The sequence below is a fragment of the Meleagris gallopavo genome, chromosome 3 (genome assembly GCF_905368555.1).
Source record: "Meleagris gallopavo chromosome 3, MGAL_WU_HG_1.1, whole genome shotgun sequence".
Classification (NCBI taxonomy): domain Eukaryota; kingdom Metazoa; phylum Chordata; class Aves; order Galliformes; family Phasianidae; genus Meleagris; species Meleagris gallopavo.
Window position 1 is genome coordinate 75,580,382 of NC_139406.1, and position 15,678 is coordinate 75,596,059.

A 15,678-nucleotide genomic window follows, 5' to 3' on the forward strand; every position below is an offset into this window, starting at 1 on the left:
TGCTGCCATATTTTAAATGGAATACATGGAACCCTCTTTATTCTCAGTATTCCTGACTGATTTTTTTTTAAACGATCCTTACTTGTCTTCAGCATACAAATCAATATGAAGTGTTTGCCTTATCGTTTTCTTATGTCGCTATTTGTATTTGGAAGAAAATGTTCTTGTAGAAAGAGGAAAGAAATGGATTGATTTTTCTGCAGCTTTGCCCTCTGTTTGTAGTCATAGAGCACTGCATACCTGGGTGTTACAGTAAGCTGAGAATAATCTGCGTGTGGCAGCATGTTTTCCAAGGAAATACTGGATGGATTGCACAGAACATGCAAAATGCATGATGTCGATCCAGTGAATTTCAAGCCTCTCTGATTTATCAGAGTTGTTATTATTTAATGCTACTACTACTAATTACCCTCATTAACCTCTCCCCAGCCACTCACTGTCAAGTATTGTAGGCTTTCTGAAGCATTCTTAATTTGTTAAGAGCACTGATTTGTGTTGCTGCTCTGGGAGCACAGGAGAATTCTAGTAGGTGGGAAGGAAACTAACCACTTAACATTTTCATGAGATAATTATTCCAATGAAATTTTCCCACAGTAGGGTACAAGCATTTTAAGCACAAAGCAATGAATAGGAAAGCATGTGCTTAATTTGAGCATGCATTTAAGTGGTTTCATTTACGGAGAATTCTGATGAATTCAACTATGAGAAATGATTACACAACTTCCCTAGTTTAGTGATATTGAATTTCAATTATTTTGTTAGGGTTAGAGTGCAGTAAAACTGAAGTTCTGCATTGCTGTGTGAGCTAACATCCTCAGCTGGTCTGAAGCTCAAATTTGTGTTTGGAGGAATTATTAGTGTAGCAATATGTTCTTTTGTTAGGTGAATGTAAACTCTTGGTGCTCCGTTCTCACATTTTCCCCTGTTATTAAAAATGCTTACAGTGTTGTTTTTTGTATTGTTTTTTTTTGTTAATTGTGGCTCATCCTTCTAAGTGTTGAGGTAGCATCTGTTTTCTGTTGTGTTAAGATTGCCACATAGCAAGCTATCTTTCTGCATTCATAAATATATGTTTACATCTGTATGATTATTTAAGAAAGATTTTTGTAGGTGTTTAATACATTAATAGTCCTAAAAAAAATATGTGCTTGAGCATCAGCAAATCTGCTACAAATTAGGGAGCTGCCGTTCAGATTTCCCCACACTGCGCTGCCAAGTGGCCTCAATCAGAAGTAATTTTCTCCATGAAGGCACATGCAGTTCGCTCGTCAGCCTCTCTGCAGTAGATATTGTTATTTGTATCAAATTATATGTGATGATTTCTTCAAGCAGACTACTGTGCTCACTAAGCCATACATATTTCTACCACATTCATTCCTACATTGCTCCTCTAATTGTACAGTTTTCTGCTGCCTCTTGTTCATCGGTTTTATTTGGGGTAAAAAAATACTATAACAGAAATAAATATTAATAGTGTAAATAACAAGGGAAGAAATGAATGACTAAACCCCTCAGGATCTCCAATGTTGTGTACAATACATGTAATTGCTTGTTTCATAAAGGAACAGTTTTCTCAGGATTTTAAGACATACAGAATGAAGTAGAGGAAACTTCACTTGCCTTCAGAAGCCCTAACTAGGATTAGAAATGAAGCTTTTTATGTAGTGCCTTTGGAAATTCTTAACTGTTTATCATGTATGTAACTAATCTGAAGCATTTCAGATTCACCTCTCCTTACATAACATCTAATTTTTTGTCTAACCACTAGCAGGAGAAGAATCATCGAAATGAGAACTGAAGAAAAGCATTTTGATGATCTCTCTGCAATTAATTGCTCCCCTAAACTCTTACATCATCCCAGTTTGAAATTGTACTGTTTTATCTTAGAGCTGTTGACTGTCAGATCATTGTGAGACTCAGATACATTTCAGTGGCAGGAATTATTTGGATTTGCATTGCTCTCTCATCATGGCAGTGTTTTGTTGTAGTGACAGACTTAATCAGCATTTTTCAGCAGAACAGGGATGATACCTTTAACATGTTCCAGCTTAAATTAAAGCAGTTATAGTACATGCATGCCATATGTACTTAATAATGTGGTCAGTATAAGTAATGGATATAAAAGTATTAAATTAAATCAACAATTAAAAAAAAATACAGAAGGTAAAGTACTGCACTAAAGTAACTGATCAAGCTGTATTTGGCAGGTAGTAGACCAACACTATAACAACTGGACAGAAACCAACAGTATCAGAGGGAACAGCTGAAAAAGAATCTGGTATTTTTAAAAGCTATTTTCCTACATAACTCCATATTTTTAAATATTTTATGTCAGTCAAGAAGTTGAGCAGGCACTGCATAGATTGTCCTCTAGAGAAAAGTGTTAGTAACTTTGAAAACTCGCTTTTATGTTTTTGAACCAGAGAAGAAGTTGATGCTTTGCTGATTTGATGTACAGATAGCAGGCAGATCCTGATTGAAACACATGGCCAAATAAGGTAGACATAAGCATGCAAACTTTGTGTTTGCATTAGTCAGAAACATGTAGTTCCAGTAAATTTTTACTGTGAGATTCTATTAATTTTTATTCAAATTTAGTGTCTGTTTATGTGCAAATAATTAGTTGGAATAGTCAAGAATGGAAAGTTTAATCTGTTTATATTGACTGGCAGGTGGCTTTTGATTTTACTGTTCTCTTTAACCCACTTTTGTGTTTGAGTGATAATGATAACTGCAGAAATCAGGCATAAATATTGCAGTTTACATGAACTAACAACCAAGAAGTACTTAATTTTGCTATTTTCCTTGTGGTCTGATCTTAGTCATGTAGAATAATGGCTTTTCCTTCAGTTAGTTCTATAGAAGTCATCAGTTTATAGGTCTGAGCATGAGCTGCGTTAATTACAAGATAGAAGGCAACTCAGCAGGAATAAGACAGAATGTGTGAGTTAGACAAGGCAGCAGCAACATGAAACCTAGAAAAATATTTCTGCACTGATCCCTTGATTGCAGCAAGTCTTGCTGCTTTTCATAATGCAGCATCTGATGTCAGCTGCTGAGCAGCTCTTATGAAAAGCTCTAATTGCTGCCCGTACAGTACTGGGTAGACATCACTATTTGTGCACATGGGCTGCCATATGCAGAGTAAAACCTGGTATAGGTGGATGCATTCATCTGATCTTATTGAGATGTGACAAAATTTACATTTGTGCTTGCAAATGCTAAAAGATTTAACATTAGAAAATGTTAAGTACCTATTCAAATCTAGGATTTATTTATGAGAGCATTTGCCAAGAATTTCTTTAGTCTGAGATTGGTTTGAAAAACCAAACTAGGCAAGTTTTTGAAGCTTTGAGTAGGTTTGTCCTTTGTTCCCTTTTTGCTTTCTTAGAGACAATGTCAGTGGAAATTCTAAGATGTGTGTTTCCATGGCTGATGCAAATGAAAGCACACACACTGAACTTCTGTCATACTCTTGGTCAGTGTGCAGTTCTCAGTTGTTAGCTTGCTGACTGAGTGACCTGAGCAAGCAAACTAGTTTAACATCTGGGAACACACTGGAATGCCTTACACACGTGCCAACTGGATTGCTTGCACATACTTATTCAGACTTTTAGAAGGCGCGAATTGGAAAAAGTCAAATGACAAAGAACCAGTCTTTCAGGGGGAGGTCAGCTTTAACTGAAGTGTGAAGGTCATGCTTTATAAACACAAAAATGAAGCTTACATCTTTTCCCCATTTTTGTGTGAACAATTTTTGAAGGAATATACCTGGCAGAAATTGCCATTTCCCTAAAAGGGCTTATTTGTTTGTTTCACTGTGTTTCTCATTTCTAGTTTACTTATTTAGATGCTACCAGGAGTACACGCCAATAAATGGCTCAACATTGTCACACATTAATAAAGTCATGAGATCTGGGAGGTATTTTTGATAGCTATTTGAGAAACCCTTATGCTTTCATATCTGAAATGGAACTGGATACATGTGAGGTGCCTAAACTGCCCATATTAAATGCGGTGCATTGCTCATGGCTCTTCCAGCATGTGCTCCTGCTTTGTTCTCAGTTCCGTACACTGTGATAGCCACTCTTCATTCCATGTGCATATTCAAGTGCCGGACTTTTTCCCAACATGGCTAGAAAGAGCAATTAACAGTAATGGATACTTTGACGGTGAGAATCTTTATTTCTTCAGCCATAATAATAGCCCCTTATTCTAGGAGATATATTGTTGAATGATGACTTGCATTGGTGAGTATGAGTCCACATAAGTGGGTTCATTTGGTCAGATTCTCAGCTGGCATAAATAGTCATATTTCCGTGGAAGGTAGTAAGCTATATTAATTAATGGAATGCCAGCTGGGAATCTCAATCAATTTCAATAAAAGGTAACCATCATATTCCTCTGAAGCAAGAATTGGACAACATAGTCTAAAGTGAATTTTGCTGTTTTAATAAATGTAGGTAGTCCCTGGTTACTAATAAATTACATAAAATTAGACTGTAGTCAATGTTTGATTTCTTTTAAAAATTTATCCCTCCTTTTTCATCGAGTGCAACAGAATCATTTATGTATTGTATCTCAGCGTGATAGATTATATAGGAATAGTGTATTTAATACCGGAAAACTATCATATAAATACAAATTACATTTTTTTTCATTAGCCAGCTAGCTTTCATTTCAAGGAAGAAATACACAGTCAATTATAAATGAGGCTGTGCTTTCATTGGAGAGGGAAATAAGTAATTTTTTTTCAAGCCTCAACCATGTATAATGAAATCCCTCTTTTGAAATCCAGTCTTAAGATGGATTTTGAAACATACTGACATTTAATAAAATCTTAGTTAAATTAAAATATGTTCAATTATTTCAAATCTCTACTTAAATCTGTGGGCAAATTCTACACCTGCACGTGAGATGAATTTAGGAAATAGTTGCTATTAACCAATGACTGTTAACTGCGTATAAGAAGGAAGAAATTTTAATTTTCGAATACATTCCGGCTGGCAACCAGGGTGTTATGTGATACAGACCTGTCAGACATGGCTCTTCAGGAGGCTCTGTAGGAATGGGATGTCTCAGTAACTAGCAGAGTCTGAGACCTCAGGCTGCTGTGTTGCGTTCAGGCTCACGCTCTGCTCCTAGGGCTGCTGTGTGCCAGTGTTGCCCTTCAGTGTAGAGCAGCACACCGGGTGTTTCTGTAAAGTGAATTGCAGCGTTTGTCCGAGTCCTGCCCAGTGACTGGTAGACTATTACAGAGTGTTGCAAATGAATGTACGCAGGGAATATGAAATTCTTTTTAAACTCCGTCAGGTGCTTCTTGAAGGAAAACAGGCGAAGCTGAAGTTGATAGTATCAATACTTTGTATTAATTTGCTATCGTCAGTTCTGCTAACTCTGGAAGTGAGGCTTGTGAAGGGAGCCTATTAAGTACTGTAATTCAGCATCAAAAAACAATGACTTACAAACAACAAGAGAAGGCTCTTCACTGCTTACATGGTTTTACAAATGCAGCTTTGATTTCCATTGTTAAAACTGTCTGCTGTTAATACTGCAGCCTGATGAATAATGAAAAAAGACATGTGTGAGCATTATTAATACATATTGTTAATAACACTTCGCATATTCTGATTTGAAGTCCTTGCTTAGGAAAACAGTCACTTCTAATTTCAATTCCCATTAACTATTATTTGGTCAATTCTCATAAATGCTGAACCCAGCAAGTGGAAGGAAGAACTAGATAAAGACCATCAGTTATAAGTTTGCTAAGGTTTTATTTCACGTTGTCCTTTTAGATGGTTTTGCCACAGTGTTCCTGATTCTTTTTAAAGGGCCCCTCGAGGATGCCATTGAGGATGAAGAAGAAGAGTGCCTGTCTGAGGAAAATGATACTGTCTCAAAAGAAGACTTTCCATTGGAGGAAAGCTTTTCTACAGAGTTTGAGCCTGAAAATCTGAGCTGTGAAGAAGTGGAATACTTTTGTAATAAAGGTAATCACTGTAGCCCACCTCTTGAGGGAATTCTGGCAGAACTGTGTCCAATTGGTCAAAAAGATTTTTTTGGTTTAAAATGTATGAAAAGACAGGAAAATAGTGACTTGTGGAGTTTAGCCTGCTGAGGGGTAAATATTTAAATGTGATGGAAGATTTACTTTGCAGGGAGGTGAATCGTCTCGCTTTTAATGTTTTCCTCCAAGAATGTTATTTTCTATGTATTTAACTGTAGAGAACAGGCCTCAGAAGTCACTTATTATCAGATATGAAGCTAGCAATGCAGCATGTCTGTTCATTGCTCCTTTGCCTAGGAAACATTGCTAGAAAAACAGATTGTGCCTGTAGATTCTAGGATTAAAATAGAGCTTATTATAGAACTTATTATGCATGGTAGAAAAGTAGTGATTTGTGAAAGGATAACTTTTAAAGTTGCAGATGCCTTTTTGATGCATTAGTTACTTGCAAATTATTGAAGATACTTGTATTTTAGCATAAGCCACACCGGCTTATACTTACCCAACGTTCAGTCTGCAAAGCTGTGCTGTTTCCAACTCAGCTGACAGAAAAAGCACACTGCCATGTACTCTTACAGAGAACATTGATTCAAACTTCTTCCTGCCACATTTCCACTTGATTGCTTTGTTGTTTGTCTTCTGCAGGTAAGGATGCCTACCAAATAGCTGGAATTGTTGTGGTCATGTTCTTCTTAGCCACCCTCAGGCAGTTGGATATCAATGGTTTCTCTGTATTTCCTTTCTTTTCCAGATATTGACATATATTTTCTCATGATAGGTTAATATGCTCCTATGTTTTTTTTGTTTTGTTTTGTTTTGTTTTGTTTGTTTGTTTTGTTTTTTAATACCTATTATTTTTAGCTGTTGTGGACAAAGTAAAATTAATCTATTTGAAGAATCATATTTGACTACTAGACATTAGTCCTTCCTATAGTCTTTATAGTCTTTCATCTGCAGGGAAGATGTCATCACGTATTTTCTACATGTCCTCTAATGTAGTATACAAACTTCTAAAAAGACCTTGTGCTTTTTGCACTAGTGGCTTCTGATACTCAGTAAGAAGAGATCCTAAGAATTAAAGGAGTTGAGTCCATAGTTTACTGTAGCTGCTACAAAGCTTACTCTAAAGTGTGGGTGACCAGAATATAAATAGAATTAATAAATAGAATGTATATGCTTTACAAACAGGGGAAGTTAAATGGTGTAATAACAGATACCATTTTGTTTAGCTGAATAAGAGAACTACTCCTGTTACTGGCATTACTAGTTTAAATAACTATTTGCATAATCGTTATACCAACATCTCTTAAATTCCCTATATTAGTAGTGGAAGACTGAGCACTACTCTCAGTTCATAACAATTTGATTCAGTTATTTCTCTGTGCTGCTTGCTGTATTTTCAGAGACTACTAATGGAATTACTCTTAGGTGAAATTCAGAAAAATGCGTTCTTTCTTTCTTCATAGCAATCATTATTGCAAATTTGTGTTGAATTTCAAGTAATCTTTACAAGTATTCTTCAAATATTCTTTCCTTCAATGAAGCTTTCAAGGAAAACGCTGAATCCAAGGCATTGTATTGAACAAGATCAGGAATAGAGTGGGAATACACTTAAACCTGAATCTTAATTATCATATATTTTATTAAGGACATCTGTTGATTCTTCAAGCTGAATACCTTTTGATTGCCCAGCAGTTCTTTTTTCAAGTGTGTTGTAGTTATAAAAGAATCTTAAACCTATCCACTGCAACTGCTGCAGAAGAAAAGTTGAAAAGGAAATTTCTGAGGATGAAGGGGCACATAAAACCCCTAATCTACTTCCAGCTGAGGCAGCGTGACAGAAATTCCCACTTTGAAGTAAGTTGAAAATATCCCTGGAAAAGGATGGAATGGGAGATGAGAAATGTATTGTTTTTAAGAATATGTCGGCTTCTGGTGAACGCCCTGCTTCTGCCGTGTTGCATCTGAGTTACTGTTATTATGTGGCCATGTACGTCTTTTTGAGGACAAAATGCAAGTAGACAAAACTGATCTGGAAAGAGAATAAATTTACGTTGTTTCCTTTCTTTGGTTCTTTTGTGGCTGTATTAAACAGTAAATATTAAGCATGAGACTAATTCTCATGATTCCTGTGATGATCTAGGAATCATTTATAAGCTTTCTTTTAATGCTTCAGTATTGAAATTAAAAGCTGAAATAAGAAATCAACTTACTTTTCCAAAAATTAATTTTTCTTTAACGTCATCAGTAGTTTCTTCTTTCTAAAAACTCTTTTTTCTTTAACATTATGAGTAGCAACTTGAAAATGATAGTATGTATCTAATAGGTTAGAGAGTGGAGAGCAAACAAATATATTTTAATTTCTTTTTTGAGGGCCGACTTCCTAATGTGTATTTCACTCTTTGATGGTATCAACATCCTGTAAAACAGATATCTTCAAAGGAGGGAAAATAAATGTGGGTCTGTGTCTCCTCATGCTTCCTCCGCAGAAAATAAAGGGATGTGCTTGGGAGTCCTCAGTGCTGTCTCTGCATTCTTCTCTTGCTGGTGTGGACCATAAAGATTTTAGAAAGCAGGGAGAATTTGTTCAATGTTCATCAGTCCCAGCTCCCCGTTTCCATCCCCTGTGATTTCTTCATAGAGGGCAGATGAACTGAGGAGGATTCCTGCAGGAATCTGGAGATGTGGGCAACAAACGGCGCCACTGCTGAGGAGGAGGTGCCTGCAAGGCTCACCCATGGGATGTTTTTCATGCTTCCCCAGCTGTCTAAATGCAAACATTGTCTGAGAACAAAGGCTTTTAACTGGAAAAACAGAGTACTGAAAGTAGAAATTTACCAAACTACCCATTCAGGTGAATGAAAGTAGATGTACAGGTTCACAACATGATATCTTTGGCTTTCTGACTGAAGAGATTTTCTTGTTAAACTTTGTCTGATTTTATTATAAGCAGAGAGCAGTCTTTTATTGCCTAAATTGCAAACAACTAACCTTTATAAAGCCATACTTGTCATTCCCACCTTATTAATTTGGGTTTGTGAAATTGATTCAGCAGAATAGTTGCCAGAATTAGAAAGCAAAGGCAAAAGCCTCTGCAAAGTGTGAAGCAAATTAATCACACTGATTGAACTACATGTCATTTTACAACTTCTCTGTTTTCCAAGTTAGGACTTCTGACTATTGTTTTTCTCTTTTCCTTTTGTTAATTACTGGCTTTTGCAGTAAGGAATCTGGAATATTCTACTGCCATCACCACTTTAGCAACCCTACAAAAAAACAGTTTGATTTGCTACATGTGAATAATTGTTCCTGTATTTCTACATGTACACTTAAATGTGAAGAAGTGTACAGTATTTAAATACTAAAAGCAAAAATGAACACTAGCAACCTACTGTTTATCAGGTATAACTTTAAGCTTGAAGCAGTGAATTTTCATCCTTTTGGATGAAGTTTCACATTGAAGAGTGAATATTTTAGAAGATGACATTGTTTAAAATGGGGTTTAAGATCTGATTTGTTTTCTATTTTGATGGACTAGGAGAAAGAATATTTTTGAAAGACATGATAAAGTAGTCATGAGTAGTCATAGTGCACTTAGATTAGAAAACTCCAATGTTTTTACTCTTTGGAGTAGAAACTAAAAATGTAGTGGGACTTAGCACTGCTGAAGATGAATTGCATTTTGTCAGTGTGGGGTCTTTGAAAATTACTGTTTATGCAATGCCTACACTTCAGATAAAGAGGGTATCTGATGATGCTGCCCACACAAAGTCTGTATCATCCTGGAATCTCTGTTCCTGAAGATTTCTTTCTCTGCAGTGTCCAAGAGTCAGAATCTAGAGTCAGAATCTGTATCAGATCTAGAAGATGCATGAAATTAGCCTCAGGGTGTGTACTATATTTAGGCAAAGATACTCTAGATAAGGAGAGAGCAGCCTGTCTCCTGTGCAGGAGTGATAGATGGGATGATAGGCTCTTATAGCTAGGAATGGGAGAATAAGGTGGTACTAAGAGAAGAGAAGTGAACTGGATTCATGATAGAACTAATGAAAACAGGAGGGGAGATACAAGAAAGGAGTAAACAGTAGAGCAGTACAAAAGGCAAGAAGTTAGAGATCATGAGACAAAAAGCATAGTACTAAATCGAGTTCCTTTGGACTGTGAAGTAGTTTATCAGTGGCTTTTTACTCTCGGATTGCTATCATCCTAGCTAGGTACCCTCAGGTCAAATATAAAATGTTTTTTCCCATCAGTTACTTTGTAAGTTTGTCATACTCATATTACTCATATAGGTGTGACGCCTCTTCCTCTTTGTAAGCAGCAAAAACAATAGGAGCCCTGCCCACTTCTTAAGGGTGAGATCTGGATAAACAAATAACAATTCCTTCTGACAAATTACAATTCCTTAGCAGAAGTGTTCAGTGAGGGATTAACTTTCAAGGGAAAAGTTATCTTGAGCAGTGAGAAAGATCACTTGAGATTAGTAGATGGTTAAGTAGCTGTGTTCAGAGAAAGAATTTGGCAAGAGAAGAAAATGGAGGAAGGACTGTAACAGAGACAAAATGTGGGGCTGCTTTTGGGAAAAAGAAGCAAACAGCAGAATATACATATATACGTAGGTTGCTCTGAAAGTAATGCCTCCTATTTATTTCCATGGAACCTACAGTGGATTGAAAGAACACAATAATACTGTGTGATAGAGCAAATTCTCAGTGACAAAATGCTATTTTTCAACATAGTCACCACCATTAGCTGTGCATTTTTGCCAGCAGTGAAAAAGAGGCTGCATGCTGTGCTCATAAAAACCTGTGCAGCAGAGTTGATGAGGATGGATTGTTTCATGATGCAGTGCTTGAAGGTTCTGTAGGACAAACTGCTGCTTATGCCCATAGCTAATTAGAGTGTTGATGTGTGAATGTATATCCTGATACATTGCTTGCCTTTATTTGTGACAAAAGAGAAGATGGTGAGGGGAATCCAGTGCCCCCTGAAACTCTCACAGACAGATTTTGGCGAGAACTTGGGGAATGTATAGGACTCTGAGTACTGACTATGGACCTTCTGCTTTAATCTCATATTCTGTTTGGGATGGAGGGGATGAGCTCAGGACCAAGTTTTCTGCGCATGCACAGTATTTTGTCACTAGGCTGCCAGACCAATTTAGGACTGGATGTTTTTACATTAAACCATGTGACCTGATTGTGCAGTCAGACTTCAGATTCGGGGAAATAGCTGCAGTGTGATCACCATATAAGAAAAAGCACATACAAAGTTCTTCTGTACATTAATCTTTCTGTTCATACTTTGTGTGCACAAGCTATCATGCTAGCGTCTATAGCACTAGCCAAACTCTTAACATTCTAAAAATGGTTTCTGTCTGCCCCTATTTCCTTTGGACATTGTTCGTATGCTTGTGTGCATCTGTGTAAATACTTGTCATATCACTCATGTAGTGGCCTGCAATATGCTTCCTATATTTGGATCAGAAAGTAGATTTATAACCTCTTTATTTATTTTTTTTTTTTCCCCAGAAACCTTTTTAATCAATAACTTTTTTTTTTTCCTTTTCAGTAATGGATTTCATGACAAATTTCTACCTCTTTTCCTATAGCAAGTGGAAGTAGGATCAGCATAAGGCAGCTATACTATAATCACTTTGAGCTCAATAAGGAGATCTTTACAGGCAACTTTGTTCTTATTTCTTAACGGGATTAAGAAGCTCAGCTCTTTAAATTCTTGCATATAACACTGACATTTCCAGGGTGTGTTTGGACCAGGGAGTTCAAAGAGAAGGAATAGAAAAGCCAATATGACATTGTTTTTTACCTTGCTGGAGGAGCTGTTTGTGCAAATCGCCTATAAGCTTATTGACCTGAATCTTTGACTCCTTGTTTTCTCTGGATTTGGATGGAGTGTAGACACTGATAGAGCACTGATACAGGTGATTGCACAGCCCTCGGCTTTGCTTGGCACCAGAAACCCCCCCTTGCTCTCCCATCCCATGTCTGACATTATCTTTTCCTATGCTTCTTTTTTCCTGGAGCTCATATCCCTTTTTAAAAATTATTTATTTATTTTAATTCATTACATTTTTTTTTAATGTAGACTGGCCCAGGAAATGAAAAGCATATTGATTATTTTTGGTAAGCAGAGATGAGAGAGGGCAGGTATGTGTGATGGTGTATTTTCATCTCCTAGGATAACGAGAATCAGTGCAACACCTCACAGTGCTCACTCCTTCCAAAAATACACATTGCTTCTGACTGACTTGTGTGTGCTTGTGAACCTGTGTTTGCATTCTCGTGTTCTTCAGAGTGAGGGTTCCTATATGTTTATCTATATCTCATTCCACGGAAACGCCACACGTATTTTTTGCTTTGTTTTGGTCTTGTGCATCTGCTGTACTTTTTGGCAGATGCTGAATGTGAAAGAAGGGGATGGGGGCTCTCTGATAATAACCTTTGAGATGCCAAATCGTAATTAGATCGGATTTTTACAGGATGAAAGGAATTCTTTCTCTTCTGAACATCAAGATTTGCCTTGTGCTCTGCTTCTTGTACTATCTCATTTTTTTTTTTCTGGTGGCTTGAGCTCAGAGACTACCTCTTTTATTTTTGGAAGAGAAGTAAGATATCCCAAAAGTTTGGAGTTATTTTTTTCACCATTCACTTGAAAGCATGGAAAGGCGTTCAGAGTAGCATCTACGAGACTGCCTATCATATACACTTTTCTGTTTACTGCTAACCCATGTGTAAACCTCTAGGGCTGTTTTTCAACCCAATTGAAATCCGTATCAGTATTAACATCAACTTTATTAGAATAAAAATTTGGCCCAAGTTAGACAAACAAATTCTTCTTTTAACTGAGGGAAGAAATGATTGTTCATCAAGCAGAAAACTGCATCTGAAAAAGAAACTAGCAAGCTATATCTCAAGAAGTAAACAGATAGAACCAAATAGAAAACATTATTTTAACTGTACAGAATTATAAAGTGAAACACTTAAACAGCTTACTCAACTTTAAGCAGTTTATCAAAGCAACTACAGCCTTTTCAGTCAGCATATTTTGGTGTTCTTAAGAACAATGGAATTGTGAATTCTATCGCGGCTGTGAGGAGAGGGATTATTTGGTTACAACACGTAGTGTAGTGTCCCCTTTCTGGAAAGTCACAAAACTTGAACTTCCATTGACTTAAATTAGAGCTCAAATTTGACAGAATATGAATTGCATATTAATAGGGGTAATCTTCTTTAAAATATGAAATGAACAAATGACAGATTTCACTGCATGTTCTTAGTTCATGTGTAGTATACATCTGTTACTAATTTTATTTATAATGAAGGTCTGTTTTGCCTTTTTCTTACAATATGGTGTTCTTGACGCAGTATTTCTGAATACTTTTCAAATGTTCTTAGACAACCACTGAAAAATCATTGTATAGCCAGGTCTAAAAAGCAGAGCTGCTCACAGTATATGTGCTGTAAATGGGGAATGGGGATGTCAGCAGTAATTCACCTCTTGTTGGATCAGAAAAAATAATGAAGCCAATTCTGCATTTTGACATCATTGGATAAATATTGTTTGGAGAAAATATTACTGGTAGATTCTAGAAAAGAAAGACTTAATGATTATTAGTAAATGCTTCTTCTTTGGTTTGACTTGTGGCAGGCTAGGCTGCTTTTGAAACAATGTGTAATGCTGCATTAAACAGAAATACAGCTGTAGTGGTTGGCAGTTTTTGAAGCACCTGTAATACTGACTATTTCAAATAAAAACATTGAACTACTTATACCAAGACAAATTAAAATTTCGCTCTATAAAAACATGTACGTTGCTTATGGAGCCATGTGTGTGGAAAGCAAATGATGAGATGTATACAATAATAAATTTCAGCGCATTTTATAAAATGAGAATTGCATAGCTGGATGAAGAATTCTTGTAGGAGACAATATTTGTGTAGTGGGGGAGGAGTAGATTTGTTAATTAAGTCAAAATATGAACATCCTAAAGAATCTTCAAATTTACAGATTGCAACTTGCTGGAGTCTCTCTGAAATCTTTTCTGTGTTCTGTTTCAGGGTGTTATAGAAGTTCGTGGACTATGAATTTCATAATTTTTGAAAATTATACTGAGCAGCAGTCTTTGGGGCATCTAAGTGTCTTTAAAATTATGCTCTGCTGGATAGTGCCTAGTGTTTAGAGCTATGTGTGTTTGAGCCACAGGGTGGTATTTGAATACGTCTGAGTGTGCGTGTGGTTACAGTTTCAGTGGTGAAATACCGAGAAGATGGAAAACATTCTTTTTCCTTTTAAATCTCTAGAAATTTTTAGGTCATCCATTTGAGTGATACTCTTTTGTAGTACTGTTGCCACAGGAGCTGCTCCCTTAAAAATTAATATAAAATTAATCAGTTGGAAGAAAGTCTGAGAAACAATATGCAGGAACACTTCAATTTTCTGCAAGAAATACATCTGAATGATGATCCTTGTCTTGAGAGGACTTCAAAAGCAAACAATATGATGATGAGAACATGTCAAAACACTTCGAGAAATAGGAAGGTCAGGCTAAGCCTCGTTGAACTGCACAGCTGTGTCTTATCCTGTGAGTAAAGTGCAGTAGCTGAAATGGTTTTAAATAATTGATGCTGTTTTTAAACATAATCACAGTGCCAAGATGTCATTGTGTCAAGATGTCATTTTGCTAAAGTGAAAATTTTAATATGAATCAAAATAGTTTCCAAAGCATTCTTCTGGAGAGTTTTCAGCTTGTATGCATGTAGGTACTCCCTGATACATGGATGTTCACAGATCTTTCCTAAAACTTAGAATCAGATACTGTGCATTGTTTCTGATGTCTACTGTGAAAATTATTTCAAGTGTGCTTAGGGCAACTCAAAACGTACAGTTACGTCAAATGAGATTTACCTCAGGAGAAAATATGATTGTTCATCAGCATGACGGAAAATAACGGTTCTTTGCAAAGTATCGAGATGATTAATATAACCTAAAATAAATTCAGTGCATTGACATATGTACAAGTGTCATTTTTTTCAGGTACAGCAAATCGATCATCTGGGGGCTAGATTTTGATCAAACTTACTGTAGAGCAAGGAGTCTCAGTTGAGTTTGGTGTGTATTTCTGATATGCATCAGACTAACTGATAGGAAAGTCTGATGCTGATAGCACCAGATTTCTTCTCTCTCTCGCTCACTTTTTTCAGTTTCTCTCCTCCCTCCCTCTCTCAGTCTTTTTCACAAAGCTTGTGAAATAATACGCTTTTTCATGACACCACAGCCACTATAGTTGTCTATGTTGTCCTCACACCAGATGCCAAGTACAACAAAATCGGGAACATCCCTCCCAACTTATTTAATGTCTTTGTCTCAGGGCTATATTCCCATACCAGAAGCTTTCTGAAGATTTTTTTCATGTTATTTACCTGTGTTTTATACCGAGTGTGATTTTATCTGCTGAAAACCTGCATTGCCATCAAAATTAAACACTGCTGCTTGTTAAATATTTACACAGAAACCTTTAAAATAACTAATTCACAAGAAGGACAACCATGTCCTGCTAGATATCATTGGCAGTTTTTAAGAATAGTGTGTGCTGCCAAAAAAGTGAGTTTACTTTAAATGGACTAAGTACATTGCATTTGTACTTTAAGTTGT

The 15,678-nt window shown here is 36.5% G+C and overlaps 1 protein-coding gene across 3 annotated transcripts in view; it reads left to right on the forward strand.

Moving 5' to 3' along the window:
- The window catches only part of ZFPM2 (zinc finger protein, FOG family member 2), a 305,941-nt gene that overhangs the window by 53,243 nt on the left and 237,020 nt on the right, over positions 1-15,678 (forward strand). For 2 of the 3 annotated variants that reach the window (XM_085221559.1, XM_085221560.1), the window contains exon 2: positions 5,832-5,990. The exons of the other annotated variant lie outside the window; for it this stretch is intronic. In XM_085221559.1, coding sequence (XP_085077685.1) covers positions 5,832-5,990 — 159 coding nt within the window. The remainder of the gene's footprint in view (positions 1-5,831; positions 5,991-15,678) is intronic. 3 annotated transcript variants of the gene reach the window in all.